This window comes from Calypte anna, chromosome 3 (assembly GCF_003957555.1).
Source record: "Calypte anna isolate BGI_N300 chromosome 3, bCalAnn1_v1.p, whole genome shotgun sequence".
NCBI lineage: Eukaryota > Metazoa > Chordata > Aves > Apodiformes > Trochilidae > Calypte > Calypte anna.
Genome location: NC_044246.1, coordinates 8,471,338 through 8,498,871, shown reverse-complemented (window position 1 = coordinate 8,498,871; position 27,534 = coordinate 8,471,338). Strand labels below are relative to the sequence as shown.

General features: G+C 37.7%; 3 protein-coding genes across 4 annotated transcripts in view; 1 reads left to right on the top strand and 2 right to left on the bottom strand.

Annotated features, from left to right (window-relative positions):
* Nucleotides 1–278: 278 nt before the first annotated feature.
* EXO1 (exonuclease 1) lies at nucleotides 279–16,659 on the bottom strand. Its single transcript, XM_030447929.1, has 14 exons — nucleotides 16,613–16,659; nucleotides 15,915–16,091; nucleotides 13,737–13,856; nucleotides 12,722–12,845; nucleotides 11,853–11,990; nucleotides 11,432–11,644; nucleotides 9,871–10,058; nucleotides 8,981–9,077; nucleotides 8,168–8,384; nucleotides 6,924–7,173; nucleotides 6,067–6,550; nucleotides 5,464–5,565; nucleotides 2,092–2,285; nucleotides 279–420 (listed from the first exon to the last, which is right to left on the bottom strand). Exons 2-14 carry the CDS (start codon nucleotides 16,073–16,075, stop codon nucleotides 279–281), a joined length of 2,430 nt encoding a protein of 809 aa, XP_030303789.1. The 5' UTR covers nucleotides 16,076–16,091; nucleotides 16,613–16,659.
* Nucleotides 16,660–16,788: 129 nt separating this feature from the next.
* On the top strand, nucleotides 16,789–24,462 carry LOC115598093. Of its 2 annotated transcripts, none has more exons than XM_030447832.1 (2): nucleotides 16,789–16,875; nucleotides 23,142–24,462. In XM_030447832.1, the coding sequence occupies exon 2, from the start codon at nucleotides 23,182–23,184 to the stop codon at nucleotides 24,139–24,141; it is 960 nt and encodes a 319-aa protein (XP_030303692.1). In that variant the 5' UTR covers nucleotides 16,789–16,875; nucleotides 23,142–23,181; the 3' UTR covers nucleotides 24,142–24,462. The 2 variants fall into 2 exon arrangements, with proteins under 2 accessions (XP_030303692.1, XP_030303693.1); XM_030447833.1 differs by lacking the exon at nucleotides 16,789–16,875 and adding an exon at nucleotides 16,884–16,937.
* A 722-nt stretch (nucleotides 24,463–25,184) lies between these two features.
* Nucleotides 25,185–27,534, bottom strand: part of WDR64 (WD repeat domain 64) — a 55,132-nt gene continuing 52,782 nt past the window's right edge. Inside the window, exon 27 of the mRNA XM_030446734.1 lies at nucleotides 25,185–25,220. Coding sequence (XP_030302594.1) covers nucleotides 25,185–25,220 — 36 coding nt within the window. The remainder of the gene's footprint in view (nucleotides 25,221–27,534) is intronic.

The window sequence follows — 27,534 nt, the reverse complement described above, 5'->3', positions numbered from 1 at the left end:
GTATGTGACCTACATAACATGCCCAGGGGTAGGTGGAAAAGGTTTGAACAAAAGTGTAGCATGGGACTTCAAATAAGAGAACATAGCCAAAGGATTTTATTCCATTCAGTACAGCACTATACCTTTCAGTTCATGCTTTTATAAAAATGATGACAAATTACTAGTCAGACTAAAATATAGAGTTGGTTTTCAAAGCATCTTTTCTATATTGACGAAATATCCAGAAGGTAAATTTTGACAATGATTAAAAGCACATCCAATAGTGTACAGCATAGGATTCATTGGAATATAGCTCTCTGAACATGGCTACATTCTGGATGATTAAAGATTTCTTCTTCTGTTTCTGGAGTGAGCTGTATATTATCTTTGATTGGAGACAAGGGATCTGACTTTTTACAGGAGGGAAGTTTTTCATACTCTCTGCATGAAAAAAAAAAAAAGACAAAACAAAACATAACATTATGATTGATCACTGAAAGTGATTCCAGCTGTTGCAGTTATCCTGTGACAGAATGATAGCTATTAGCTTTACAGCTGAAAGGCTGCACATACCCCATACAATTCTGGGTTCTACACCCTCCTCCTTAATATTTAAATCTTCTGAATGTCTGTAGTTTCATGCATCCCACAGTATTTATTTACCATCAGACTATATCATTCTTAAGAAAAGGTTAATTTAGAAGATTTTAAAATCCAAAACAATAAACAGAATACCCAGAGCTAAGTAAGTCATGGCAGTGAGAAAAACCTTTAATAAAATATAGAATTCCTTAAAAGCTAGTTAACAATTACTTTATTTACACAGAAGTAAGTAGCATATACAAAAATACATACCTCCAGAAGGTATCTAGAATTTACAGACCAACAAAAACTGGATGAATAAAATTTGGATGTTGGGACCCAAACCTTACGTTCATCAACAAAGGAAAAGAAAGCCCTCTACTTGTTCTATCTGTCCACATTCTGACAAACCAACACATGAATTTTCTTCCTATGAACAACCCTGATCACATTTCTAATTTGAAGCCAAGTAATAGAAACACACACACACACACACTTCCACTTCCTCTTTGAAACTGCCATCCTTAGCATACGTCAAGGATAAAGTTTTCTAAAAATGTTAATAGCACAAGTAATATTTTCTTTGAGAATAATCAGTTGTATAACAGTCTACCATATGGCCTAAACTTTTAAAAATATAATACTAAAATCTGACTTAAAACTTGCTTAGTCTCACATTTACTACCAGTGCATATCTGTACAAAGATCTCACTTTCACAAAGAGAACACTTTTTTCCTACTCACATTTGGTTCCAGGTTAGTAAAAATAATTAAAAAAATATTTAAATAAGATTTATTTATTCAAAAGTTAAGATTGCTACTTATAGCTGGGAAAACTTTGCCACCAGTTTTTACGGGAGCCTATGGGAACTGTGTAAGTTAAAAATACACACATGGGTTTTTGTGTTTTTGTTTTTGTTTGTTTTTTTTTTAATAATCATTGTTCTTCAAGTTCAGACCTTGAAGATAATTTGCAGGAACTTGAAGTTAGCCAAATCACCCACCCAAGGGAAAGGAATATCCTTTTATAATGTGCAAAAAGGTCTCATAACCAGAGACTTCAGCTGATGAAAATATTCCACCAAGCCACCATCATCTTGAAAGCAGAACAGTTCTGACAACCACCCATCTCAAACAGTGAGAAGCACATAAAATTAAATAGAAACAACACACTACATTTGCCAACTTTTATACAGCTTTTGCATTTACACTAAAAATGCCTTTTGGTATTTGATGTCAAACAATGATAATATTGCTTGTATAAATTATGTTAAACTAAGAACACTACATTAGATTAATTTTAGCTGAGAGTTCTTCCTGGTAGAAAAAACCCTACATAATTAGAAGAGTGTATTTACCACAAATCATACTTCATGGTTATATCAAGCTTAGGAAATTAGAAATGGTATGTAGAAAATGCCTATCTTAAGCTATTCATTGAATTGGGTGAAGACAACAGATGTAGAGTCTGCTTTGAGAATAGTTTTTTTTGCAAGAAGCATACAGAGTGCTAAGGTTCAAGAAACTCACCTTTTAAATTGGAAGTTTTTCCGGAGTTCACCAATGGTGATTTGGGGTCCCCTCTTATTTTCAGCATCACAGTGATTTTTCTTCTGCACAGGTGGCTGTTTCCTACTTAATCCACTTACTTTAGCTGGTATCCAGGGCTTGAGCTTTGTTACAATATGTGACTCTACACAGCTGGATTTATGTAAACCAGGAACCTGTGAGATTTTAATATAAAGCACAAATAGTTAAAATAGTAAAACTATCTACCAAATATTTTATTTCTAATCTGTTTACATGAGAGAAAACCAAAAACTCCTCTTAGAATTCTGAAAGCTGATATTGAAAAGCTACTCTTTGACACTGTGATATTAATGACTCCTTTTTTTATGAAATCTAAGCAGAGCACACATATCCATGTGATTCCAAGGATCACTAGACCTCTAGTTGGACTTACTTCACAATTTCTGTAAGTGGAACTCAAAGTGGCTGTGCTTGGCCAGAAGAGCTCTCTCAAATGCAACCAGTTTGAATATATGAATTAAAAGAAAAACACATGGCTTCATTATATAATTTATCCTAGCTATTTACCATTATTAGAAAACGTGTGCCTCATTTTCAATTCACTTACCAGTTTCCAAACAGTGAATCTATTTTTTTTTCTTTGTACAAGTACATGAAAATCATTGTGACATGACCCAATTCCTATGACCATTTCAGTCAGTGTGATTTTTACATTTTACATTCTCATCCCCTACCAAAACCTCTTATATTTCTGTCATTTTTCTAAGGTCAATATCAGGCTAACTGGCTGACAGCTAATCAGACTCCTGCTACCACACTTTCCAATACTGACACAACATTATTGATTGTTTTTGCCTGCTCAAGCTTCATGCTTGCTAACGAGCTTGTTTTAAAAAAAGGAGCACACTAAAGCTTGATCTGCTGGATTTTCTCCCTGTGAGTATAGCTTACATTTCATAAATTAAAAATTGACCTTTTGCTACTTGATAACTGTCTTCCCATTTGCACTATATGTGCATAGTCCTAGCACAGTACTTAATTACATGTAATATACTTTTATATCAAGGTAAAATTTTCTTTGCTAACTATGCTCACAGGTGGCAAAAGGCCACAAATGACTTATTCATATTTTCCACCATTTTTTTTCTTAAATATGCTTAAAGTTTTCCCCATTTTTTTAGGAAGAACTGGAAGAACATTTTACAATTTGAGCCCCATATTGTAGAATTACTGAAAATTACCAACCTCTAAATAATCACTCACTTCTAGCCAGCTATTTAGCTATTGTCTGTCATTATGTGGACTCAAACATTAATAGCTAAAGTACAATACCTGCAGAAGAGATGCTGATTGTCAACAGCTGTAAGTTATTTTACAGCTGGCTAGTTTAGGGCACCTAGGTTGTAAATAATGCTAATATTTCCCATTTGGATAATGTTAAGAAAAAAGCATTTGCTCAAAATGGATCATCTTTTCTATTTTGCTGAATCATCTTCAGGACAGCTCAGCTTACTTTAGGTGCTTCACTTAACTAATGCAAATAGCTCTTCCTCATCCAAGTATTTACTATAAGATATTGGCAGCCTTTTCTTCAAAGAGAACTTACATCTCAAAAATAACATTGCATTTTGTCATTCCCTCCCCTTGACATTTCTTAAAGGTTTTCTTATTGAAATAAGAATGTTTCTACCTTAATACAGATCTTGAAATTCCAAATAAAATTTGGGGGAAGAAGAAAAAAACAAAACCAACAACAACAACAAAAAATTAAAAGGCAGACTATAAATTGGATAAGAATACTAGAAAGAATAAAAATAAAATCCTAATACTTCTTGTTTTCTAGTATTTTGCTGGTTATCACCTCAGCCATTTTGCAACATGTGCAAAGTCACCCAAAATTCTACATTTCTTTGTGATTCTGAATTACAGCAGTTATGACTCCACTAACACAAATGTAGGCAAAGCTGCAAGTCAAACACCCACTAAGTAACCCCACTTCAATTCTGGCTGCTTGTGCCAGTGGTCTCACTGCACCATGACTCTCAACAGCCTGAGGAGAGTCTGGGCTGTCCAGAGTTCCAGAGAAAATAAGTGTGGGAAATTCCCCTAGTAGCATCTTGCTTTAAATCAACACTACTGTCCTCACAAATTTTCAGCAGATTGCTGCTGCCTGAAGAGCTCCAAGTATCCTGAAAATCTGTTTTTATATGATGCTTCTATTACTTCAGTACTTCAATACTGTGTATTCCCCAATATTTAGTTTATTCATTCTCCTAATATATATTTAAGGTAAAACATTAAACAAAACATATTAAATAAATTCTTTAAAAAAAAGTAATAAAAGTCTGAATCCCAGAATGATTTCATCATCTTTGGGAAAAGCAGAAAAATGCTAATCTCATGAAAAATAATAAATTTTTGTAATCCAGTGTTCCAGGGGAAAAAAAAAAAAAAGATGCACATTCCAGCTTAATACAGAAGCTATTGACAGTAACCACAAGATGTCACTATTGTACAAAACACAAATTTGTCAAAATGAAGCTTTTTAGTCTGTCTATGCAAAAGAATTTAGTAGGGGTGGATATAAAAGAAAAAAAGCATTTTTCTTTCATTTATCAATCTTTTGGCCAATTCTGACAATGCCTTAAGGAGTGAGAGTAGGTCTTAGAAGTGTTGTAAACTAGACAACAAAAATTGGTTAAACTCTTAAAAACTACAAAGACAAGGCACAAGTTTACTCTTAAAACATCTAAGAGACCACACAGAAGTCAAATAACAGGTGCTCAACCAATAGGAACAATAACTGAAACGCAGGCTCTGAAGTAAAATTGACTGTCCCTTCCCTATTGACTTGTTAGTGTCTAATAAGGCTTTTAACTAAAGCAACTGAACAGCAAAGGTTGGCTAAAACCTTCCCAGATTTTGAAATTTAAACATACTTTTTTATTTAAAGAAGAAGGAGACTACTAAACTATCAGATTTATCAAGCCAGGCAATGAAATTAGGTTGTATCTTGTGACTGTATCAGGATTAGGAAGATGACTGCAATTTTTTTTTTTTTTTGCATCATAAAACCTGTGCATTTAGCACATCAGAGAAAAATTAAGATGTTTTTCTTGCCTTAGGTTGGTTTATTCTTTTCTAACAAAGTTTCTAAAATCCCCAAACAAGGTACAACTGTGATATCAGTCATAAGTGGCCAGGTAACAGTTCATTTCAGCTCTGATACAGATGAGGAAGCATAGTTTTCTCTTTTCAACATGTGCATTACTTAAGATTCTTTCTTAAATAGTTCTAGAATGACCTAGGAGATATCAAGACCTGATTTTCAGTGTTTAGTAGAACTCATAGTAAACTTAAAAGAACTCTTACCTTGGTCTTTATGTTCACAATTTTTCTACCAGTTTGAGCACCAGAAAATACTGGAGACCGATTCCGTTGATCATCAGCCATTTTTGACTTGGAGTCAGATTCCTTCATTGAGAGAAAATTAATTTTGTTTTAAAAGTTAGGATTTTTTGTTGTTGTTTGTAGTTTGGGTTTTCTTGTTTTGTTTTTTTTTTCTACACACAATGTATTTTTTTGTGTCTACACGTAAAGGATAATGTTGACAGAGATTTTAAGAATTTATACGAAAAGCTGGGCTTAGGCTCAGCAAGTAACACTATGGTGACATTTTTTTTGAAAGGCCTTCTCCATGGACAAACAAAAGCAGAGAAAAAAAGCTATCCCACCAGATTTTTTATGACCCACCCACTGTTGTGATAGCAGGAAAGACTGAAATACTAAAACCAGAGAGCAAACTTGATTTCAGCTATTAAGTCAATCCATGCTACACAATGATGTTACACATTGAGAAGGTTTGTTAGCACAAGCTATGTAATCTGCAGGGTATCATTTCAAAGAGGAGACTTTTCTACCTAATTTATAATTTACAGGGACAGCAAATGCTGGAACAACATCTAGTTATCTTACTTCTGCATTTGAACTGTTGATAGATGAGTCTTCTGGTATTTCTGAAAACTCCAAGCTGCTCACTGATGTTTCACAAGACCTTTGAGACTGTGATGACGGCTCAAGTTCCATTACAGAGGATTCCTCCTCTGATCCATCACACACTGCCCCACTCTCTGGTTGTGCCCCACTGATCTGATCTTCCTGAGGTACAACACAGCTGCTCGTCCCCTGGTGAAGCTGCTGTGAAAATACAGTATGAGGTGGACCAGGATTTCCTGAATTATTCACAAGACTGCTCAGCCACCGGAAGCAACCTTTCTGGGTTTCTCCAGGAGGTGTACAGACAGTCCTTGCCAATTTTTCAGTATCTGAAAGCTGAGAAACATCTTCTGCAACATGTTTTACTTCCTGTTTCTGGCAATCCTGCTCAGCATCTTGAGTTAGATCACTGTCATCCTTCTTTGCTCTACCATCAAACATAATCTCGTTATTGCAGAAAAACCTGAAGTAAAAAAAAAAAAGGTGAAGGCAAGGGAGAAAAAAGTTACAGCAAATAAGTATTTTATCTCCAAAACCCCACAGGTGTCTCTATCCATCAAGTTGATTTTTAAAGTGCCCTTGCAGACACAAATTATTTTCACAATGGGCTAAATCTTAGTCCCTTAGGAAGCCATTTAACAGATAACAGTAAAAGCAGTGCAGAAAGTATCTGTAAACATGTCATTCATTGGCTGAAATCCTGGCACAAAGCCTTCTGCATCTTAATTTGGGACCACAGGTACATGTATATTATTGTATAAAGAAGTCCAAGGTATTATTTTACACAACAGTGAATATTATTTTGCTATTTACTAAAATATATTATGCAAGCATACCTGCTTCTTGTTCCTGGAACAATTACAGCATCCTTCTCTTTGTTTTTCCTTTGTAGAAAGAAAGCAAATTTATTTCTAACTCTAGGCAGGGAGTTAGAGCTTTCTTGAGTGACAGAATTCCCTGAAGAATCATGGCTTTGTATTGCTGAGACACTCTTTTGTGCTTGACCATCATCAGCACTCTCCTTCTTCAATTTTTTTGCTTTTGAAAATGAATATTGGTTCAACAGATCTCCATCTGAGATTTCCTCTAAATCAAAAGACAATTTAAGCATCACTGTTGAAGCAAGTTCTAGAATTAACCAGTTCTGAGATAACTCAGCATTACCTATTTACTCTCACAGGCTTAAAAATATTACAGAAGTCTTGTGGGAACATCCTTGACAGGACAGCTCAGAAGGCTTTAACACAGTTGCTTTCTAGTACATAGGTTTAAAAGTAATTTTCCATTGAAAGACAGATGTAGTGAAGTCAACCATGATATTGTCTGGGTTTTGGTGGGGGTTTGTTGTTTTTCTGGGTTTAACATTTTGAAAACCAAAATTAACTTGACTTAAAAGCAAGTTGCCAAACTACAGATTAATGAACTGAGGAGTGGGAAGATATCAGGAGTCAGAGGAACAAAAAAGGAGCAGTAGTACCATAGTCAGAAAGCAAAGGAAACAGAGGTAAACACTTAACATACCACATAAAGACAATGGGAACAAAGAAGTGCCCTTTCTATTACAAGCTGAAGTTTACTTCACCACCTGTACTGATGTGGTGTAGAAGAAAAGACAGCACAGATTTCCTAGGGAAAGTTGGAATTAAAAAACCCATACAAGGGACACAGGCAGCACAGTGTACAGAAAATTGTCTTTAAACTTTCTGTCTGCTCAAACCTCAGCTCTAGGAAATAGGCTGCCTTCATGTCTTCACAAGCCATTACAAGATGGAAATTAAAACAAAAATATCTAAAAATAGAACACTTACTATTAAAAAAAGCAAAATTAAAACCAAAATTATATAAGAAAATCTAAAACAAAGTTAAAATCAAGTGCTCCTGAAAGTTTGCTGTCTCCTTTAATCATTTCAAAGGCTTTAGTATTATGGCTGAGTCTCACAGCTTGTTGAAAACAGAATACAGACAATAGAAATTAGAGTTTAGACCTCTAAAACCTCATGCCATCAAACCAAAAATAAAATTGCTCCTTTCCCCACCATCTCTGACTTTTATTTATATACTTATTTTAATAAAAACATACCACTCCTTGGCCTTTTTGCAAAGAGCTCTTTGCCTGCAAATTTTAGGCTTTTAACACTAATTATCTTCTCCATGCCTCTGGTTGTTGGTTTCTCTGGTAAGTACATTTTATGAGGAACAGCATCTGCAGCAGGGTCAAGCTTGTAGTCTCTGCTCCAAATGCTATTTACATGATTTTCATGTCTGTCATTCCAGCCACGACTTCTCTGCTGCACAGGCTGAAAAAATAATTGATAAACAAGACATAGGATTATAATTTTGTTTTCAACATAAGGTTTCCTCATTTAGAATATTAAGATGCTTTCACACGTGCACACCAACTGTTGACATAATCTATACAAACATTTTATTTTTCATTCCACATCACTCATACTTCCTACATAAATTATTTTTATTTTGTGCTACCATAACTTCTTCATTACAATATGGCTCAGGAGAGCTGCTATTCATTTCAAAGTTAAAAGTTAAAATTTTATTTCTCTCCAGAAAGGCTAATTTGGGAAAATATTTTCCTCAGAGTTGCATACTTGGAAGGAATATACATTTCAAAATTTTTTTGAGAATTTTCTTTTTAAAAGCAGTTAGTTCTGTCAGTAATACTAAGGACTAATCATAAAAGCTTTAAAGTCAGACAAATATTAAAGTCAAATGCCTTGAAAAGTAAGATTTTACCTATACATAGAATGAGAAATGTTTTTGTGAGAGCACACAGTTTCTGTAACAGTAAAATACCTTTCACTGCCTACTCAGCTGTGGATATCAATCATTTTACCAAATCCAGATCTTAGTATATAGCTTCTGGACAAAATGTTACCTGTGCAGTGTCAGGATTATAGTTATCAATTTGTTCCATTGTATCAATATCAATGTTGCCAACAGCAATTTGAAAAGCAGTATCATCACCAAAATGTCTGTCCCCATCATATTAAGGGAAAATATCTGAACATTACATTAAATTTCAAGAACCTCAGCATTAAAGTTGGACTAGGAGGATCCCATTTTTACCCCAGCAAACACTGCTAGATTAACCAAAAGCAGTGATCCTACTGCACATGGCTCAATCTGATGCAACAGATCTGCAGCTTGCAAATCATGAAAGTCAAAAGGAAAACCTTCAATGATCAGCAGGAGAGTTACCATTTTTCCCCTTCCTAATTTCTGGACATGCTAGAATGACTTTAAGAACACAAAAAGGTAACAGCTACTTCAAAAGTTCTCCTCTTTCTTCATTCTTCTACTCTTCCATGCTGAAATTTCCTGACCCACAAATGTGACAAGATGCTATTTGTTCTATAGGAAAAGACCTCTGACAAAACAGGGAGTGCCTAGATTAGGGAATGAGTTGAACCCAGACTGCAAGAACTAAAGTGGTAGAGATTGTAACACAAAAAACATACTTAGAAATTAAAAAGAGTTGTAAAGCAACTCAAACAGTTTAAATATAACTTGTATTTAATGAGTGGTTTTCTAAAAAAAAAAAAAAAAAAAAAATTTGTTCATGTTAGGTTGCCCTGTTACTCCCTGGAATTTTTTTTACTAATTAAATCAGAGCAAAAGGGAAAAGAAAAAAGCCCCAAGCTTCCTAAGATTGCAGAAAAGCCAGACTTAAGGCAAAAAGAGATGTAATAAATAAATAGTTTAAAACTCCATACCTTCTCACCCTTCTTCCCCACCCACCTTGCTGTTTCAACACAAAAAGGATACCGTCCTGCATAAGTGAGTGCTTCTGGATCAACATCATCACCATACCCATTCAGAGGAACTAATTTTCTCTTGACAGGATCAAAAACTAACTGATAAAGGAATGTATTATTGGCTCGTGTAAAGCCCTGTATGTATTCTTCTGATACTGTTATATTCATCTTCAAGTACTGCCCCATTTTCTTGATAACCTGTCAAAAAGACATTGCTTAGCTGCTTTAAGTATATTACACAAAAAGTTAAATACTTGTCCATAATTAAGTATCATTGCTTTTCATTAAATGTAAAATGTGTTACAACAAGCAGAATCAGTCTAGAGGAGGACAAGCAGAAGCTTTGTACATAATTTTATTTCTCTCACGCCGAATGAAGTAACTTGTAGTAACTGCAATTATTTGCAAAGACTTCCTGTACAATAATTAAAAAAAACTTAATGTAAGTATGGAACATCTCCTTAAGGTACATTTGTTGAAATTAACACATATCAAATTCATATTACCTTCATATTACCAGAGCACACAAGCAATAGATGGGTGTTTTCAAGGTATGAAGAAGCAGAACTAATCAGATTTCTTTGCCACCCTCCCCCACTACTCATCATAAAAAGACCAGATTGATTTGATAGCTCCTCCTGTATATTGCTACTACTATTAATTCATCGACCTCTATGTTTTTCACTTTCACAGAATGCAGATTAAGTTCTTTTGAACATAGTGTTTGTCATACTGCCAGAAGAATCACTCCTCCCTAAGTAAAACATCAGCTGTGTTTTTGTCATGCATCATAAATACAGGCAAATTTACCCCTATCCTTAAGAAATAAGAGTTCAAATAGGCACTGTTGGACTATTTGATACCTTTGGACTGACTCGTGACTTTTCAACACTGTTGGAAAAGAGCAGTGATGAATTGCATGACAAATTGCTAAGTAAACAGCTTTTCAAGTTATTAAATACTGATATTTTGCTCAAAACAAAAAAAAAATATACAATAGCTTCAAGGAAATGATGATTTGTACAGGGAAAGTTTGAAGTTCCCTTTTTATTTCCAAAAAAGTCAACCAGACCAGTTGCTTTGATGCCTGCACTGTATAAATTTTTTCCCACAATACTTTAATATGTAAATGTATGTATCCATGTGTATGTCATTAAATGCAAAACAGGAACCAAGTAAGATTCCTGGTCTCTGACCCTTCTCCATGTTGACAGAAGTGTACTTATGCATATGTAACAGAGTTAATTAGCAGTCCTGATAACTAATGTGCAAAAAGAGAAAAAAGATCTGGTAATGGGAGGGAGAAAAAAAAATACAGTCTAAGAAAAAATTAAGTCTATCCTCAAATACAGTATTGCCTTGAAGGATTAGAAAAATTATTTAAGTTCCCAGTGGTATAATGAAATACATAACTTCAGCAGTTCAGTAAGTTCAGCTCAGCATAGGTATAAAATTCTTCTTTTAGCATTCTCCTCAAAATGGAGGAAGTCACGAACCTCTCTGATTTCAATTCAGGGTTCATTTCATATATACAAATATAGGCTCCCCCCACAAAGCAAAGCCAAGTTTACCTTTATAATATCTGGATTATTGGCTGATTTTAACAACTTGCATGCTTTAGCTAACCCAACTCCATGAATTGATGGGAGATAGTCACAGCCAGAAAGGATGCACATGTAGCGGAATTTCTCTTCTGTAAATACATTTCCGAGCTGCCTGCAGTTTCCCAGCCGAGCCTGATCTATCTCTAGGCCATTTCCAAACTTATCAATTTTCAGAAGCACCTGGAAATTAGGAGGAAGTGGAAACAATTTTCACCCACATAAACTGGTTTGTTGCTTAGTGTAAAAAACATGGTAAGTGCTATTCTGGTCCATTTTGTTTCCCTGTTTACCGAAGAGTAAATCTATACATCAAACACACCTAGCAACTAAGAACTCTGCTTTTGAGATAAGAGTGAGAATGAAAGGCTATTAATATATTCCTCCATACCTTTTTACATCCAAAAGCTAAAAGATCAGAGTCTTCTGTAATTATAGCTTGAACCATGCCAGTCTTATTAAGATAAGCCAACTGAGCGTCAGCTTCATAAGGAGCAACAATACAATCAACTCCCCGGGTTCGTGCAGCCTGTACACAAACAAAAAGGGTAATTAGTGGAAAATTATGCAAAGTACTTCTATGCTGAGACATTTGAAAGCAGAAGAACCCCCACTTCAAAGAACTGATGATGTTCTTACAAGCCTGCACTTCCCACCCCCTCCATTAGCCTAGTATTTCATTTTCATTTTAGACCTATATAGACAAGTTTACAAAAATAACCAGTCCTGCTTTTTGTATCTAAATACAGGTGCCAGCTTCAAACACTTCCAAATTATTCTAAAAGTGCACTAGAACAACTGGAATTCTGTTTTGATAAATGTGCTATGATGGCAGTGAAAGGATGACAAAAAGCTACTAGAAAGGTTTTAAAGCAGCTTCATTTTTTTCAGTAGTCTATTTGCAGGAACTATCCAAGGGAGAAAAAAAAAGCAAGCAAGCAAACAAAAATCATGCTTATTTTTTGGGTGACAAAAGTCAAACTGCAGGTTCTATCACAGTCAGTTTACAGCATTAACAGGAGATGTGTTTCAATTGACACTTGATCATTTTTTTACAACTGAGCATAGTAATTCCAAAGTTAAATTTTGTTATCAATTCCTAATATAAACCAATGTATGAAGGAGAATTAGAAACTAAACAGGGGGCATTGTCTTGTCTTGCCGACATAGAAGAGGTAGGGATGTAGCAATACAGAGTAATACATGCTACCTATTCTGTAGGGCTTTTTTATAACTGTATCAACAGCAATGACAACTTACTTTAATAACTTCATGAGCCATAATGTGTGTAACATTTACACTGCGCCCAAAACATTCCCTAGCTTCTGAGAGTCTCCCTTCCTGCAACAATTGTTTCCCCTTCAGAAGATTGGCCTGACGCTTCCTAAAAAATAAACAAAAATATCCACCAATCTCAGGTTATTTTTCACTTAAAACAACCAGTGACATAAACAACTAAGAGACATGCAGAATAAGGGGGAAAAGCAAAACCAAAACAAAAAATGTTTTGCAGATGAACAATTCCCAAATCTCTTCTACTGTGTAATACTTTAAAACTGCAAGTCATTCTATTGACAAGGACACTTAGATTAGCATGCTTATATTTATAATGTATTGTCAGAAACCAGCAACAAATGAAGACCTGAAATCAGCAGTGTAAAAGAATAGATGCATTAACACTCAAGTTGCAGTAAAATAGATTTAATAGAATCTGGAAGAATCTGACACCAGATACTTCTGAGTTTAGAGGACAGAAGGCATAATTTGCTTCATTTCATAAATGGGAAATTGTTCACTCCACAGTAAAAGAAGCACATGTCCCATGGGAATTTATAAATACAAACCACTAGTGAAAAATTCTCACTGTTGCAGTAAGAAGTCCCATTATACAGGGATGTGAATCCAAACCTTATTACTTGTAGAGATATATGAGGAAGGTGGTATTATTTTTAAATGCAATTATATTAGGAAGGAATATTTTTGAACAGAGATCAGAAGCAGGGGTAAACCAAAAGCCTTTAAAACTCTACAGGAACCAATACTCTGAGGTGTACTTCCTCTATAAAAGTGCTTTCATTTATGAAGTGCAATTCTATTTTTGGAATAAAACCTCTAAGAAGTTTGTGTAATTTTTTTAAAATATAATAACACTACATTGCAGGAAAAATTAGCAGATTACTACCTTACTGAATTTTGAGGTTTTTCAACTTTGAAAATTAATGATCCAGTTAAACATACTGCTTTACTTGAAAAATCAATACAGTTCAGTACTTACTCTCGTCGGGCCTTTTCCACTTCCTTTTTAGATGGTAGAGTGCATCCATCAAATACCAAAATTGGTTTAATTCCAAATGAGAGGAGCATATCAACAAGTTTCATACAGAAAGCAACATAACTGTATCAACAATAACAAGAGAAAGGAAAGATATACTTTATTGTTAAACAAGTCTATTGCATTTCTTATGTTTGCAGGAAAAAAGAACTAAGTTTAACACTAACTGTTGTTCAAAGATCTTAATGGGCTGTGTATTTCCCCAGCATCACAAAAAGGGTAAAAACATTTGAATGCTGTTGGGTTTTTTTCTTTTTTTTTTTTTTACAAGTCAGAACTGCTCCCTACTCTTACACTAAATTAAATAAGAACTTGAGTAGAAGTCAGTTTGACTTGCTGCAGCACGATTCAACACTGCCAATGGCTTTACAAGTTAAAATATGAATCATCTTTTTAGTTTCAGCATCTCAATTCATAATGGCCAAGGAAACAGAAGGCAGAATAGCACTGTGCATTCTATTTCCCCAAAGCCTTGTGAACAGCAGACTAAATGCACTTTAGGGGAGCTGGAGGAGTGATGGGGTATTAAAATTCTCTTTGTAGAGCTAACCTCTCCAGGCAGTAGATACACACTACAAACAGACATGAAACTATATCTTCCTATGCTAAAAATACAGGCACAGTACTGAAAATATTCCAGGAGTTCAGAGGAGAGTTCCTCAAACTCTGTTTTAACATTGAAAATGGTGTACAGACCAGGAGGCAATCCTCCACTGCCTTCCAAGCCTGTGCTTGACTAAAAATATTTGTAGGGGATGCCAGGCTTTATGTAGTCCTTAGAACATCTGAATTTCTTCCTTGTTATTTCTACAGATACATATGAGATCATTTAAGCAGCAGCACAGCACTAAAATCAAATAGATGCTGTAAACACTAAATGCTCAATAAAATAAAAAAATAAATCAAGATTATATATTGTCTTTTAAGGACAACCTTCCCAGCAGAGAGGAGAGGGAGTGAGCCAGGAGCACTTAAAATCTAAGGACATTGGCATCAAAGAAACCGTATTTAGAGCTACAAAACATAAACCAAAAATAGTGTATAATACCCCAGTTAAACCAAATTTTAAAGTGTGGTTATTAAAGTGTGGTTAGAGTGCCAGTAGAAGGCCAGCAATGACGTGTGCGGGGAAACAAGATTTGGTCATAAAATATTCATGTAGTTAAATTCAGCCACTGCAGTTTCTTATGACTCAGTGTGTCTCCTGTCAATTTCTTTCTCAGCTGAAGTGCATCCTATTCTCAGGACTCAGAGAGCTCCACTCCCTTGAAGAGCAGGGCTAGATGAAACTCTAGTTCTTCATACCAAAAGAAACAGGGGTCAAAGTTTTGAACCCATTGCAAACCACCAGCTCCTTCTTGACTCCAAACATTTAATCAAAATTTCATAAATTCAGGTCTGCCCTAGACTAACCAATGTAGCTTTATTTCTGAAAAAGACAAAGATTAATCTCTATTTAAAACTACATGCAACCCAGAACATGTGTTCAACCCAGTTTTCCACGGATGGGAAGAACTGATGCAATCTGATTTAAGTTCCAAAGCTGAACTTTCAATACAACCACAATTTACATTAATTTTGTTTCTTAAAATAACTGTCTGAAATACCCATGTAACATTAAAAAAGCTACTTACTAAAAATACACTATAGTATGTAAAGCAAAAAACTTGCACCTTGTTCGGAGCACAATACACCCATCAGAATTTCACACTATTGCTATCAGCTTTTGTCACAGCATTATTTACAAAATAGCAGCTTGTACAAATAAGGTTCCTGAAAATAGATGCTATGAATTGCATCTACAGAATCTCATCAAAGAGATTAGATTGTATTTGAGAGTAAGACAAGCTGGAAAAAAACCACTAAACTTGCTAGTGTTTTAAACAAAAATGTTCCAAACAAATATATTTTAGAGGGTACTTTTCTCTCAATCTACACTTGATGTGTATTTTGTACAGTGGGAAAGCTATTTATGTATAACCCACATACAATGGGGGTTGACAATCCAGAAGAAACAGTAAGAAGTGAAACTGCTTTAATTTAATTTTAACTCACGAAACGTCAAGCTGACAAAACTTTGACTGGTAAGAGAGCCGTGATGGAAACGTAACCAAGACTTACAGATCTGTGGGCTCTCCTCGGGCCAGCTTCTCAGCACAGGCATAAGCGCCTTTGTGCAGCCAGCAGTACGTGTCCACAGCCACCGCCTGCCCTTTGTATTTCTTCACGTGGGTTGGCTCCGCAGCCTCCTTGATAAACTGGAGCAGGCCCTGAATCCCCATAATGCTGCTTAAACTGCTGTCGGGAAAACACAAAAAGGAGAGCAAGGCTGAGCCTCCATCTTACAGCCGGGCAGGTTAGGTCAGGGAGCAGACAAAGACCTGAGACAGGAGAAGCGCCTGTGTGCCTGCACCCAGCGCAGCTCAGGCTCCTTCCCACCCTCCAAGGAGACCCAAAGCGGCTCCTCCGGCCCCGCACACGGCTCCCGGCAGACAAACGGGGCCGGGAAGGCGCATCAGAGCCTGCGGGCGTGTCCCCCTTCCCCCACTCCTACATGGGGCGGGCGGGGTCCTCAGCGAAGCCTCTCTCAGGGGGAGACAGGCACGCACCGGCACCGGGAGCGTCTCCTATGCGGGGCCGAGCGGGAATAAAGCGGGGCTCGGGGCCGCCTCTGCCATGGCACCGCCACCCCTATCCCGGGCGGGACGGCACTGCCTAGGCCGGGGAATGGGTGGGGGTGACAGAGGGGCCAGGGGGGAGAAGGTGGGGAGTGAGGGGGTAACAGAGAGCCCGGGGGGGGTGACAGAGAGGGCCGGTACCTGCTGCAGGGAAGCGGAGGCCCTGCCCGCTCCGCTCCGTTCGGCCGTGGCGCGCGGCGTCCGCTCGAGGCTTTCAAGCAGCGCGCGCTCAGGGCATTGGCCCCGCCCCACTGCAGAGCTGGACTACAACTCCCAGGATGCTCCGCGCGGGGAGGAGAGGGGTGTGAGGGGTGTATGGCGGCCCGGGAGGTGCCGGTGTTGGTGCCTTGTGTTGAGTACCGGGAGCTTTGTGGAACTTTTTTATTCGAAACCGAGCTTGAGAGGTGAGGATTTAGGGAGAGAGTGTTTGTAGGGGGAAGCGGTTATGAGGGGAGTGGCGTTAAAGGTGAGCTCGCGAAATTTGCGGCTGCAAAAATACTGTGTGTGCGTCCTGGGTGAGGAAATCGGGGTTTTAGTTTGGAGGAGAGGAGGCTGAGAGGAGACCTTGTTGCTTTCTGCAACTACTCGTAAGGAGGTTGTAGGGAGGTGCGTGCTGGCTCTTCTCTCAAGTGAATGATGATGGGACCAAAGGAAACGGCCTGAAGTTGCACCAGGGGAGGTTTAGAGTAGTTGTTAGGAAGAATTTTGGTTTTTTACTGAGTTATCCAGGCACTGGAACGGGCTGCCCAGGGAGGTGGTGGAGTCACCACGCCTGGAGGTACTGAAAATCCGTGTAGATGAGGCAGTTCATACTCTAGTGGGTATGGTGATACAGATATTTTATTTGGGAGGGGGATGTTGATGGTTGGACACACTGATCTTAGAGGTCTTTTCCAGCCGTGACAGTTCTGTGAAATACATGAAATACATGCAAATTCAGTTCTGCTTTCTCAGTAAAATGTTGAAACACAGTAAGACCTTGCTGCCCTACTTAGAGACTAAAGTGTGTGTTTGACAACTTAGTGAAGGCAGTGTTTCCTAAAGCAAGTTTTCTGTAATAGTGCACTAAGTCACTATTGGAGAAAACTAGTCAACATCCCCCAAAATTATATCATAGTATTACTGTTATTTTCAGTTCTTTCTCTCCTTGTTATCTGGTCACATCTGTACCCTGGTATGTAGAAAAGTTTTTCAAGTAATTGTCAATTAAAAAATTCCAACAAAATCAACAGGGAAACCCCCATAGGAATAAGAATGCATTTGTATCTCTTGCTTCTTAGAATATTTGTGTGTAAAGAAGGTAAACACCAGTGAATAAAAGTTACTGGTCTAAGTAGAGGTATGAAGAAGGAACTTCAGTAACCACAAGTTTTTACTATTGCTGTAACCAGTATTCCAAAAGAGTAATTTTGAGGTGGTGGGCATACTGAACTATCCATTTCTGACAATATTCCTCAGAGTGATTGCTCCAGATCATGTCTGACAAGGAACAGGAAAATTACAAACATGAAGTATACTGGCATCAAAAGGCATCACAGAATTTTGTCAGGACAAAGGAATGAATCCTGCAGGTAACCCAGTGAGAGTGGAAGCAGGTCACTGTTTCTAAAGAGGTGAGGGACAGGTGCTACAGTAGTTAAACCCAAGGGTTAATGTAAGAATTGATGGTCAAAGTAAGAATTTTAAACCTGTATTTACATACTCCTGTAACTGCTTTCATTTTAAAAAAGCCCTGAACATCCATGTGCATACTGAAATCTGAAGTGTGCACAGGGGAGTTTTACAGCAATAGTCCAACTGCACACAAAAAATCACACAAATAACATCTTTGTTTCACAGATCTGTTTAATGCTTTGGGACATTTCATGCATGGGATTGAGTTCCTACTTAAGCATTTGTTGCAATATCTTATTCTGCCTATTTGATGCATTAAATCCATAAGTAAGCCATAGTTTGATAGACAAAATGTGCTCTGCACATATCACAGACCAGGACAACGAGGGACTGCAGTGCCAGACTTTATTTCCTCCTATTGGTAACAAATAAGTAGAACCTGGAACAGTCTCAGACTGTTCTTACTCCTGATGTTTCTTGTCCTCAGGAAATACATCCTGCCTCTCTAAAGGGAGCAGGTGCAGTCTAGAAATTCAGTAAAGAATGGAGAAAGAATCAGAACAAATGAGAAACTATGAATGCAAGACCAAATTGTGCAAATTTTCTCTGCACTCATAAAAACCTGCATGGCTGCTTCATTTATTGAGCTTTTACTCAGTTAAGACTGGAACAGATACAATAATGTGTGCATGTTTCTAGCTGCAAGTAATGAGTTCACTGAACCAGAAGGCTTGTGAACACTCTAGAGTAAAAACTACTCCTGCACTGGAATAGATGTTTTTATTTATTGTTTTTCTGAAATTAAAAAAGAAAGCATGATGTTTAACTGGTTCATTATGTTGTAGTTAGTGGAGATCTGTGAATCTGGTGGTTGAATTCTGATTAGGGGATATGCCTGCTTCTATCAAAAGAGTTTGAGAAATCATGGTATTATCTTGGAACAGAGAGAAAACATTAGGGAAAAAAATATAGTACCTCATTTGAAATTTCATACAGTTTGAATATCTGGTCCATTTGTGATGGTAAGCAGGAAATTACTTATTTCTATGTATAAGGTTTTCCATAACTGAGCAACATGATCGCACATGTCCCTGAAGGCCTCATGGAAATATAAATGGCTTGAATAGCATAAGTAAACAAATGTTGCATAAACGCATCAGCTAGTAGAACTGCTAAAGTATGTAGCAGACAAACCTTTCTTGGGGCACGGCACTTCCAAGTCAAGCAGGTGTTCTTGCCCAGGTGCACAAACAATGCTCTGATCTTGCTGCCTTTAGACTTGGCTGGCCTTGTTCAGTGGCCTTGTTCAGTGCTTCTGCTCCAGACTCAGCTCACCTCCTCCTCTGGCTGCTCCAGAGTGAGATGAGCATGCATTCAGAAGTTCTCCTTTTATTGACCCCCCCAATGCTGCTTATGCACAGCTGGGATCAGCCCAAACTGGGCACAGGTGGGCTTAACACAAGCTTACCCCTCCCACCTCGTAATTAGCAACACCTGAGTGCCTCATTTCACTACAAAAGTACAAATTCACTTTAGATTACCTTGAAGAGGTTTTTTTTTGGTTTGTTTGTTTGTTTTTTCCCCTCAGTTTCCTCCACAGGTAGGAACTATGAGATGGACTTACTCTTGTGTCATGTATCTGATGTGTCCTGACAAGATCCTGCTCTCACTCCAGAAGGCCCAGCCAGGTGTGGAAATGAAGAAAACATTTCCTAACAGTGGGCTGGGCAGAGCACACAGTTCCATCCCCCACAACAGGATGAGTGTCAGCCATCTTATCAAAAAAAAAAAAAAAAAAAAAAAAAAGCATCTCAGGTGTTACTACTGCAGTTCCACTGCAAAAATTTAAAGTTAGAAGTTAAAAACAGATTTTCTGGATTAAAATGATAAATGATGAGTCTGAGTTTGAAATATGTAATGAAGATTCTTTTTCTTGTTAGTCAACAGAGAAGTATGCTTAAAACAAAAGTTGCACTGAGAAGTATATCTAGGTTGATATCTACCAGGTAACAGTTTCTTTTTCTGCTTCCCATTTTGAAGTCTATAGTTCTTTTAATAGTTTGACTCCATTACAGGGATGGCTGAGCCAGCATGGCAGAAAAGCATTTTTTCTGGATAGCATGGACAGGGAGGCTTAAAGTTAATGCAATTTGGTTTGACCACATCTAAATTATTAGTTCTTAACAATATTGTGTGTGCACTGAGAAATGTATAGAAATAATTGGGCAGTGGTAACAGCATAAGATGTTTTAAAGATAAAAATACTGATTAAATCCCTCTTCACTGATTCTTTTTTCCACTCCATGACTTTGCCTGTATTTGACATGCTCCAGAAGTTCTAAATTCAATTACAAGTAGAATTCTGTTTGGATTACAATCACTTCTCTGAATAATGTGTTCATATATCAAATCTGACTTTTTTTTTTTCCCCTCAAACTGCTGTTTTCATAGAATTATAGAATCACAGAATAGTTTGGGTTGGAAGGTTTAAAGATCATCTAGTTCCAGCCCCCTGCATGGGCAGGGACACCTCCCACTGGATCAGGTTGCTTCAAGTCCCATCCAGCCTGGCCTTGAACACTTCCAGGGAAGGACATCCACAACTTTCCTGGGCAACCTGTTCCAGTGTCTTACCTGCCTCAGTGAGGAATTTCTTCCTAATGTCTAACCTAAATCTATTTTCTTCCAGTTTAAAGCCATTATCCCTGGTGTGAGAGTAGACAATGTATCCATGTCGTTCAAAATTTCATCTACAATTCCATTAAATCTTTTTACTATTTTCTGTAAATTACATTGGAAATAGACATAAGGTGAACCTCAGAGTCAGAAGAACTGGAGCCTAGGAACTTGCATTGAAGGAAGCCAGAGCTACAGAATCCTTGCCCAGCTCACATTTTCTTCTTTGATTCCTTTATCAGAAAACCTGGATGCCTTGAGCCAGAGATGCAGTTTGCTACAAATGTCTTAAGCCTGCTTATTCATGACCCTCCTTCATTACATGTCATAACTTCTATAAAATAATGGAAATTGTAAACAGGGAATCAAAGGCTTTGTTGATTTCAGTAGAGTTGTCTTGACTTATCCTGGCTAATGCCCCAGAACAGGACTTGTAGCCTGTATGACTTGGAACACTATTCCTCTGCATCCCCTGTATGTTTTCCAGAAAATTCTTTAAATATTTTTCTGAACTCTCCAAGTCTGCCCAGTGTGTGGGCTGTGCCAAGTTTGGGAATTATATAGAGCTCTTCCAGTTGGGGAATTTTACAGAGCTCTCTCTATATATAACTCTAGGCATGATTGAGCTGTGCTAACAGTCTGTTTCAATCCTTAACAAGAAATTGCAAACAAACCAAACTGCCACAGATAAAAAAAATTTGGCAGGTGCTGGGAAAGGAACAACTGTGTCCGGGTATTTAAGGTAAGAGCTTGAGACAAAGGAAACCTGAGTCCTTCTCAGGCAGGTGAGCAAGCAGCACCCAGGAGTCCTTGCTGTTAATTTATTTAACTTGGTGCAAGGCCCCCTTGCACCTGAGGTAAGCTGTTCCTACTCTTACCTACTCTGCATGTTTAGTCTATTTTTTCTGAAGAAAGGGATGTTGAATAAGGCTTGGAAATATTCCTTTCTCCAACATTTCTGGTAATGGGAACTGTGAACTTGCAGCTGAAGTCTGTGTCTCACAGAAAACTAGGGAAGCATGAACCATACAAGGACTTGGTTAAAAGCTCAAGTAATTTGGCTAATGTAGATTAGAATCTAATGCAGATTAGATTCTCAGGGATCTAATTCCAGCCCACAGACATTTTTATGGGACTTTCAGCCCAGAAGAAGAGAGGAAGATAGATGTTTTCTTTTTGTGTGGCTCCTCAGTGTGGACCAACTCTGTGGGCACCAGAGGTTATCTCCAAAAAGCCAGCAGGATTCCCCTATAGGGGGAAATGAGTATTTTGCTGAATTATTAGAGTGAAATGGCCCTCTCTTTTTCAGGTGGCTGATAGGAGGGTTCTTCTATACTGCACCCTGCCCTCTGAGTATTACTGGCTGCTCTCATACATGCTCTCAGGTGTTCCTTACTGTCTCCCTTGCCTGCTCTTCTTCCCCTCTGCATTTCTGCAGGTGACACAATGATTGGGACAGGACAGACAACAGGGGACCCTGCCTCATCTGCAAATGCATCCATTTACAAACTTGTCATCTCCTATATTGGGCAGTTTTTCTAAATCATAAAAGTTTAAAGTATCCTTTTTTATTCTGCTCTGCACTGATATTACTCACTCATTTTACATCCATCCAACACAGTTACACTCAAGATTCTGATCTCTCTGGAGATGTAGTGCCTGCAAACCAGGAAGCACTGTCAGCATCTTGCTGAATTCCAGCTTTAAGGACAATGGCAGTGTTAGTGAGGGCTGAAACATATTTTGGCTCCTTTGAAGGGAATGGAAACTTGAAAACTAAAGAGTATAGAGTCACTCCTTAGTGCACTCACAGGTACCTATCTATAATGCTGTTAAGGCAGCTTAAAGCATGATGAGAACCAGTTTCCATTTGGTGTTTTTAAAGCTTGGTGGCACTTTTTATCAGTCTGCTTGTTTTAGATAAGCTGAATGCTGCTCTGAGCAGACATAGCATCTGGTTTATGTAACCATGTGGATAACAAAGATATTTTGCACAGGCTGATGAGATACAGATGTTCTATCAGATTTTGTTAAATTTTTTTTCCCATTTTTGTTGGGGAAAAAAAGTGATTTCATATATTTCCAGATAGGATGATGAAATAGGTTTTGTGCTTTCTGGGGAAATGAAGGAGGCTTAGTGACCTACCATTTCCCTTGCCTTGTTATTCTGGGAGAATCCTCTCTTTTGGAAATACTGCATCAGTTACATCTAACCACGCTGTCTGTTTCTTTTTGTTTCTCATTTAAGTACTGTTCTATGTTACATGGGATAAAATTAAAATAGATTCATCAGTAACTAGTTTTTCCAGCAGCAGCTGAACAGCCTCTCATGTCTTCCCAGCTATAAATGATCTAAAATCTGTCTCTTGCTTTTATGTAGGTACTGATATATTCCATATTGCTGAGTCTTCTAACAGCAAATGAAGAATATGTATCTGTTCCTCATTTCCATTTTATATTTGCTTTTGAAAGTCACTGGCACCAAAGAGATTATATTTGGTCATAATAATTTCACAGAATATCAAGTAGGTAACATGAACCTGATTCTCTCTGTCCCACATGGTGGATCAATGGAACCCAAAGACATCCCTGATCGAGAGGCTGGCTGTTGGGATGAAAAGACATCCTCTTGTATTTTCTGTCATGAGTGTCCTCTTGGAAGTATTAAAAATTCTAAGAAATGCAAAGTATCTACCAATCAAGACAGGTACACGATAGAAGTGGCTCGGGCTCTTGCTGAAGAAATCAAGAATATCACTAATGGCTTCTTCCCACATATCATTATCAACCACCTACAGAGGTTCAAGATGGATGCTAACAGGGACAAGGCTGAAGCCTCCTTTGGAATTCCCCAAGCAGAGCATGCATGGGAGGAGTATATGGGATTTTTGACTGCTGCAAAATCGCGGATGACAGGGGGCTTGATTCTGGACATCCATGGACAAGCACATCCTGAACAGTGGATAGAATTAGGTTACACACTTTCAAAAACTTCCCTTAATTCAGGCATCTATTCTGCATCATTTTCCTCAATTAGCCATCTAGCCAGTCAGCTAGTCAACGTGTCTGCTGAAACTTTGGTTGCAGGGAACAGAAGTTTGGGTAACTATATTGAAGAACAAAAGCACAGTTATGTTTGTGTGCCTTCTCCATCCAATCCTAGCCCAAATAATGGGAGCTATTATGCTGGTGGATACATAGTAAAGACTTTTGGTTCCCAAAGTTCTGGCACAGTTGATGCCATTCAGCTGGAACTACCCCAGTGGGTGAGGGCAGCTGAAGAACGCTCCAGGTTTTGTAAAGCATTAGCAAGGGCTGTAATGAAATTCTGGCAAACTAACTACTGCAGTCAGTACAACCAGGAATTTCTGCCGTGCTGAAAGAAGTTGTTCTGCTAAGATGCCATTCCATAATGCTGTAATGATCTGGAACAACAGAACAGCTGATGCACCTGGAGCATTTAAGCCTGCAAGGTAATTGTGGATGCTGGTGGAAAGAAGATAATCTGCAAAGGAGTCCATTAACATAGATAAAATCCACAGCTAATACCATCAAGTCCATTAACACACAGCTATGTACTCGAGCCAGCATTGAAAAGACTGCTTGAAGATGAGTGGGTATATTGGGAAGTATCACTTGCCTGGCATGCTTTTCTCTGTTTAATTTCTTTCTAGTAGCATCCTCTGTTCTTTAGCATACAATAAAAAACTATTCTTCTTCTAATGAATCCTGTGCAGTGACTTAGTAGTGTGTCTGTTCAAAGAAATGAAGAGTCTCCACTTTTCTTGTGACACTGAAGAAAGACACACTGTCATTGTGTAAAGCATTTGGGACTGGAACCAGCTTCCATTTGGTGTTTATAAAGCCCCAGAAGTTGGAAATTCCCCAGCATTACAGTTTACTTGAAGACATGCAGTCTGACCTACTTCAGGTTTGTTAATTTAATGGATTATGAAAAAACTTCTGAAAGGATTATAGCACTAATTTTTTCACAGTTTAAATATCACTGCAGTAGGTTAGTAATTGGGTAGAAAGCTGCTAAAAACAACACATACATGTCATGCATTTTGGACTATTTTCCTTGCAGTATGGTTCCCTCTGAGAGCTGACTATTGATTTCATTCAGCATAGGATTAAATACTTGATATTACTGGGAATAGTCCCTTCTGCACAGTGGTATGCATAGACATGAGTTCAAAGCAGCACTTGGAAAACAGGCAATTGATAAGGAAATAAGGAAATTAATAAGGAAATAAGGAAAACCAAAGGGAGTGGGTGACAAGACTGAAAATAGTAACATTTTAAAAATTAAGAACTTATGAAATTTTAGCAGTGTTAAAGGATTAGTTAAAAGGAAAGAACAAGTAAATAGTCCTGAGAAGGTAAATAAGCAGTTAATAAACTGAAGAGCAGTAGGATATCTTCACCTTTCAACCACAGTGAAATACTTAAGGTCTAACTATAAATAGGGAAAATAACAAAAAGAAAATCTTACACAGTTAGAAAACATAATACATAAGAGCCTCAAATGGATTAGGAGCTCTCTGAATCCTAATTGTTAATTTTTAATAATATTTAAAGACTAGGCGATTTTCAAGCAACTGGAAGAGAGCTGATGTAGCTGCCTTTCAAAGGCAAACAGGATTCAGGGAACTGCAGGGGTTTTACCTTTCATACAGTAACTGCTAAATCACAGGGGCAGAGGAAGGCAACACAAATAGTAAATGACAGATTATCCTTAATCTGGTGGTACTTGGTTTGTCAGAACATGCTTGATTTTAGTTTTAATCATGAGGTTGGTTAATGTGGGTTGACTCTAAGCACCCACCCAGTTGCTTGCTGCTTCTCCTAGTGCAATGAAGCAGAGATTTGGAAGAAAATAAAGAAAAGCAAGAAAAGTCATGGGTTAAGATAAAGACAGTTTAATAGGTGAAACAAAGCTGCACATGCAAGGAAAGCAAAATCAGGAATTCATCCACTACTTCCCATCAGCCACTTCCTGGGAAGCAGGGCCCCAATATGTATAATGATTATTTGGCAAGACAAACACCATAACCATGAATATGTTGATTTCCTCCTCCATTCCATGAGCATTTATTGCTGAGCAGGACATTAATTATATAGTATGAAATCTCTCTGGCCAGTTCAGGTCAGCTGCCCTCTCTGTGCTCCCTCCTAGCTTCTTGTGCACCCCCAGGCTACTCACTGGGGTTGAGAAAAAAAACACCTTGATGTTGTGTGGACATTGCTGATCAATAGTGATCAATGTGTTGTCAACTCTGTTTTAATTACAGATCCAGAACACAGCACCATAAAGGCTGCAATGAAGAAAATCAGGTTTATCCCAGGCAGACCCAATACAGTTGATCATAATAATTTTAAACACTTTCCCACAAGATATTTTGCTAAAAAAGAAAAAAAAAAAAAAAGCAATATTACCTTATAATCCATAATAGCCCTGTAAGGAGCCAAAGAGAGGTAAATAATTGTAAGTCATTGTATACTCAGCTCATCAGAAGACAGTCTTTCCAAGAAGGCCAGCAAATCAATCACTCTTCATTACCAATAATACAGAAAATCTGCTATTTTCAGAAAAAAAAAAAGTAGGTAATAATGGCACTAGTTACACGGATTACCCTAAATACTTACTAAGGTGACAGGCTTGGCAAGGATTCACAATTTATCCAGATAAAGGATGATAGAATACTTATTCTGTGACCTGTGTCATGTTATGACACTGTCCTGGAGTGCTGAAATGCCAGGAAGGATTTAGGGAATCATGAGAGATAATTAATTGACTATGAGCTCAGTATGTACTCTTCTGGCTCAGAGGATGAACATGGGTTTGAAAACACAAGCAAGGAACTAACAGGCAGAAACAGCAGGGCATTAACTCCTAGTCACTTATCTGATGCTCATGAGGTTGTGAGTATAAAGTGGGGTTCTGAGGCAGACAAAAAAAAAAAAATTATCATGGTAATGGAAAAAGATAAAAAGGCTACAGAAATCTGCCTTGTAATGACAGACTCACAAAGGTCAAGTTATTTAACTTTGCTATCAAGAGTAATTGGGAGGCTGACAGAACCTGGGTAAAGGAGATCACTGTGTTTTGCTTCTGCCTTAAAACCAGCCCACAGAGCACAAGCATTTTTGTCACTCCCTTGAGTTCCTGTTTCATAGGGGCTTTTTGGAGAACCCTGAATCATATACTGACCTTCCCTTAAACACAGCTACTGTGCCTTAGGCTTGGTTTGTTCTATATAATAAAAATGATGAAAGTAATTGGAGTCAATTGAGTTGACCTATGGTGTTTTCTACTGTTTTAAATCTGCATAGCTAGGATTTAAATTGGTCCAACAAGGGATCAGGATTTTGTCTACAAACTTGAAATGACTGGCAGTGAATTAATCAGAAAAACTAATTTTAAAAAATCATACCAAAAGAGAGTTTCCCTACTGTGACATGTTAGTGGATGTGTAAAACAAAGTAACTTAAGCCAGAAGGAATCTGAACTACTGAAAATGAACTTTTTGGGTAATATGACCATTTCATTCTGTTAAAGTTCTGGTCAAGGCATCTTCTGAACAAACAAAAATATTGGCACCAAAAGATATTAGAATGATAATTCTGAAGACTTGTCCACATAGCATTAATGAAACAATTGCAAGATTTGCTTGGCTTTTGCTTTTTCTGTAATTATTGTTTAATTAATAAAGTTAACCTAGCAAAAAATAGTTCAGTAAAAGATGCATGTTCTGTGATGCTGTGACCTA

What these genes read in the sequence shown, in the direction of transcription:
- EXO1 (XM_030447929.1), bottom strand. Translation starts at nt 16,075, where the DNA reads ATGGGGATTCAGGGCCTGCTCCAGTTTATCAAGGAGGCTGCGGAGCCA. An exon ending in GTGGAAAAGGCCCGACGAGA is followed by an intron (nt 12,846 to 13,736) that starts GTAAGTACTGAA and finishes TTTATTTTTTAG; the next exon opens with GAAGCGTCAGGCCAATCTTC. An exon ending in TCAACAGTTCAAATGCAGAA is followed by an intron (nt 5,566 to 6,066) that starts GTAAGATAACTA and finishes CTCTCAATGAAG; the next exon opens with GAATCTGACTCCAAGTCAAA.
- LOC115598093 (XM_030447832.1), top strand. Translation starts at nt 23,182, where the DNA reads ATGAAGAATATGTATCTGTTCCTCATTTCCATTTTATATTTGCTTTTG.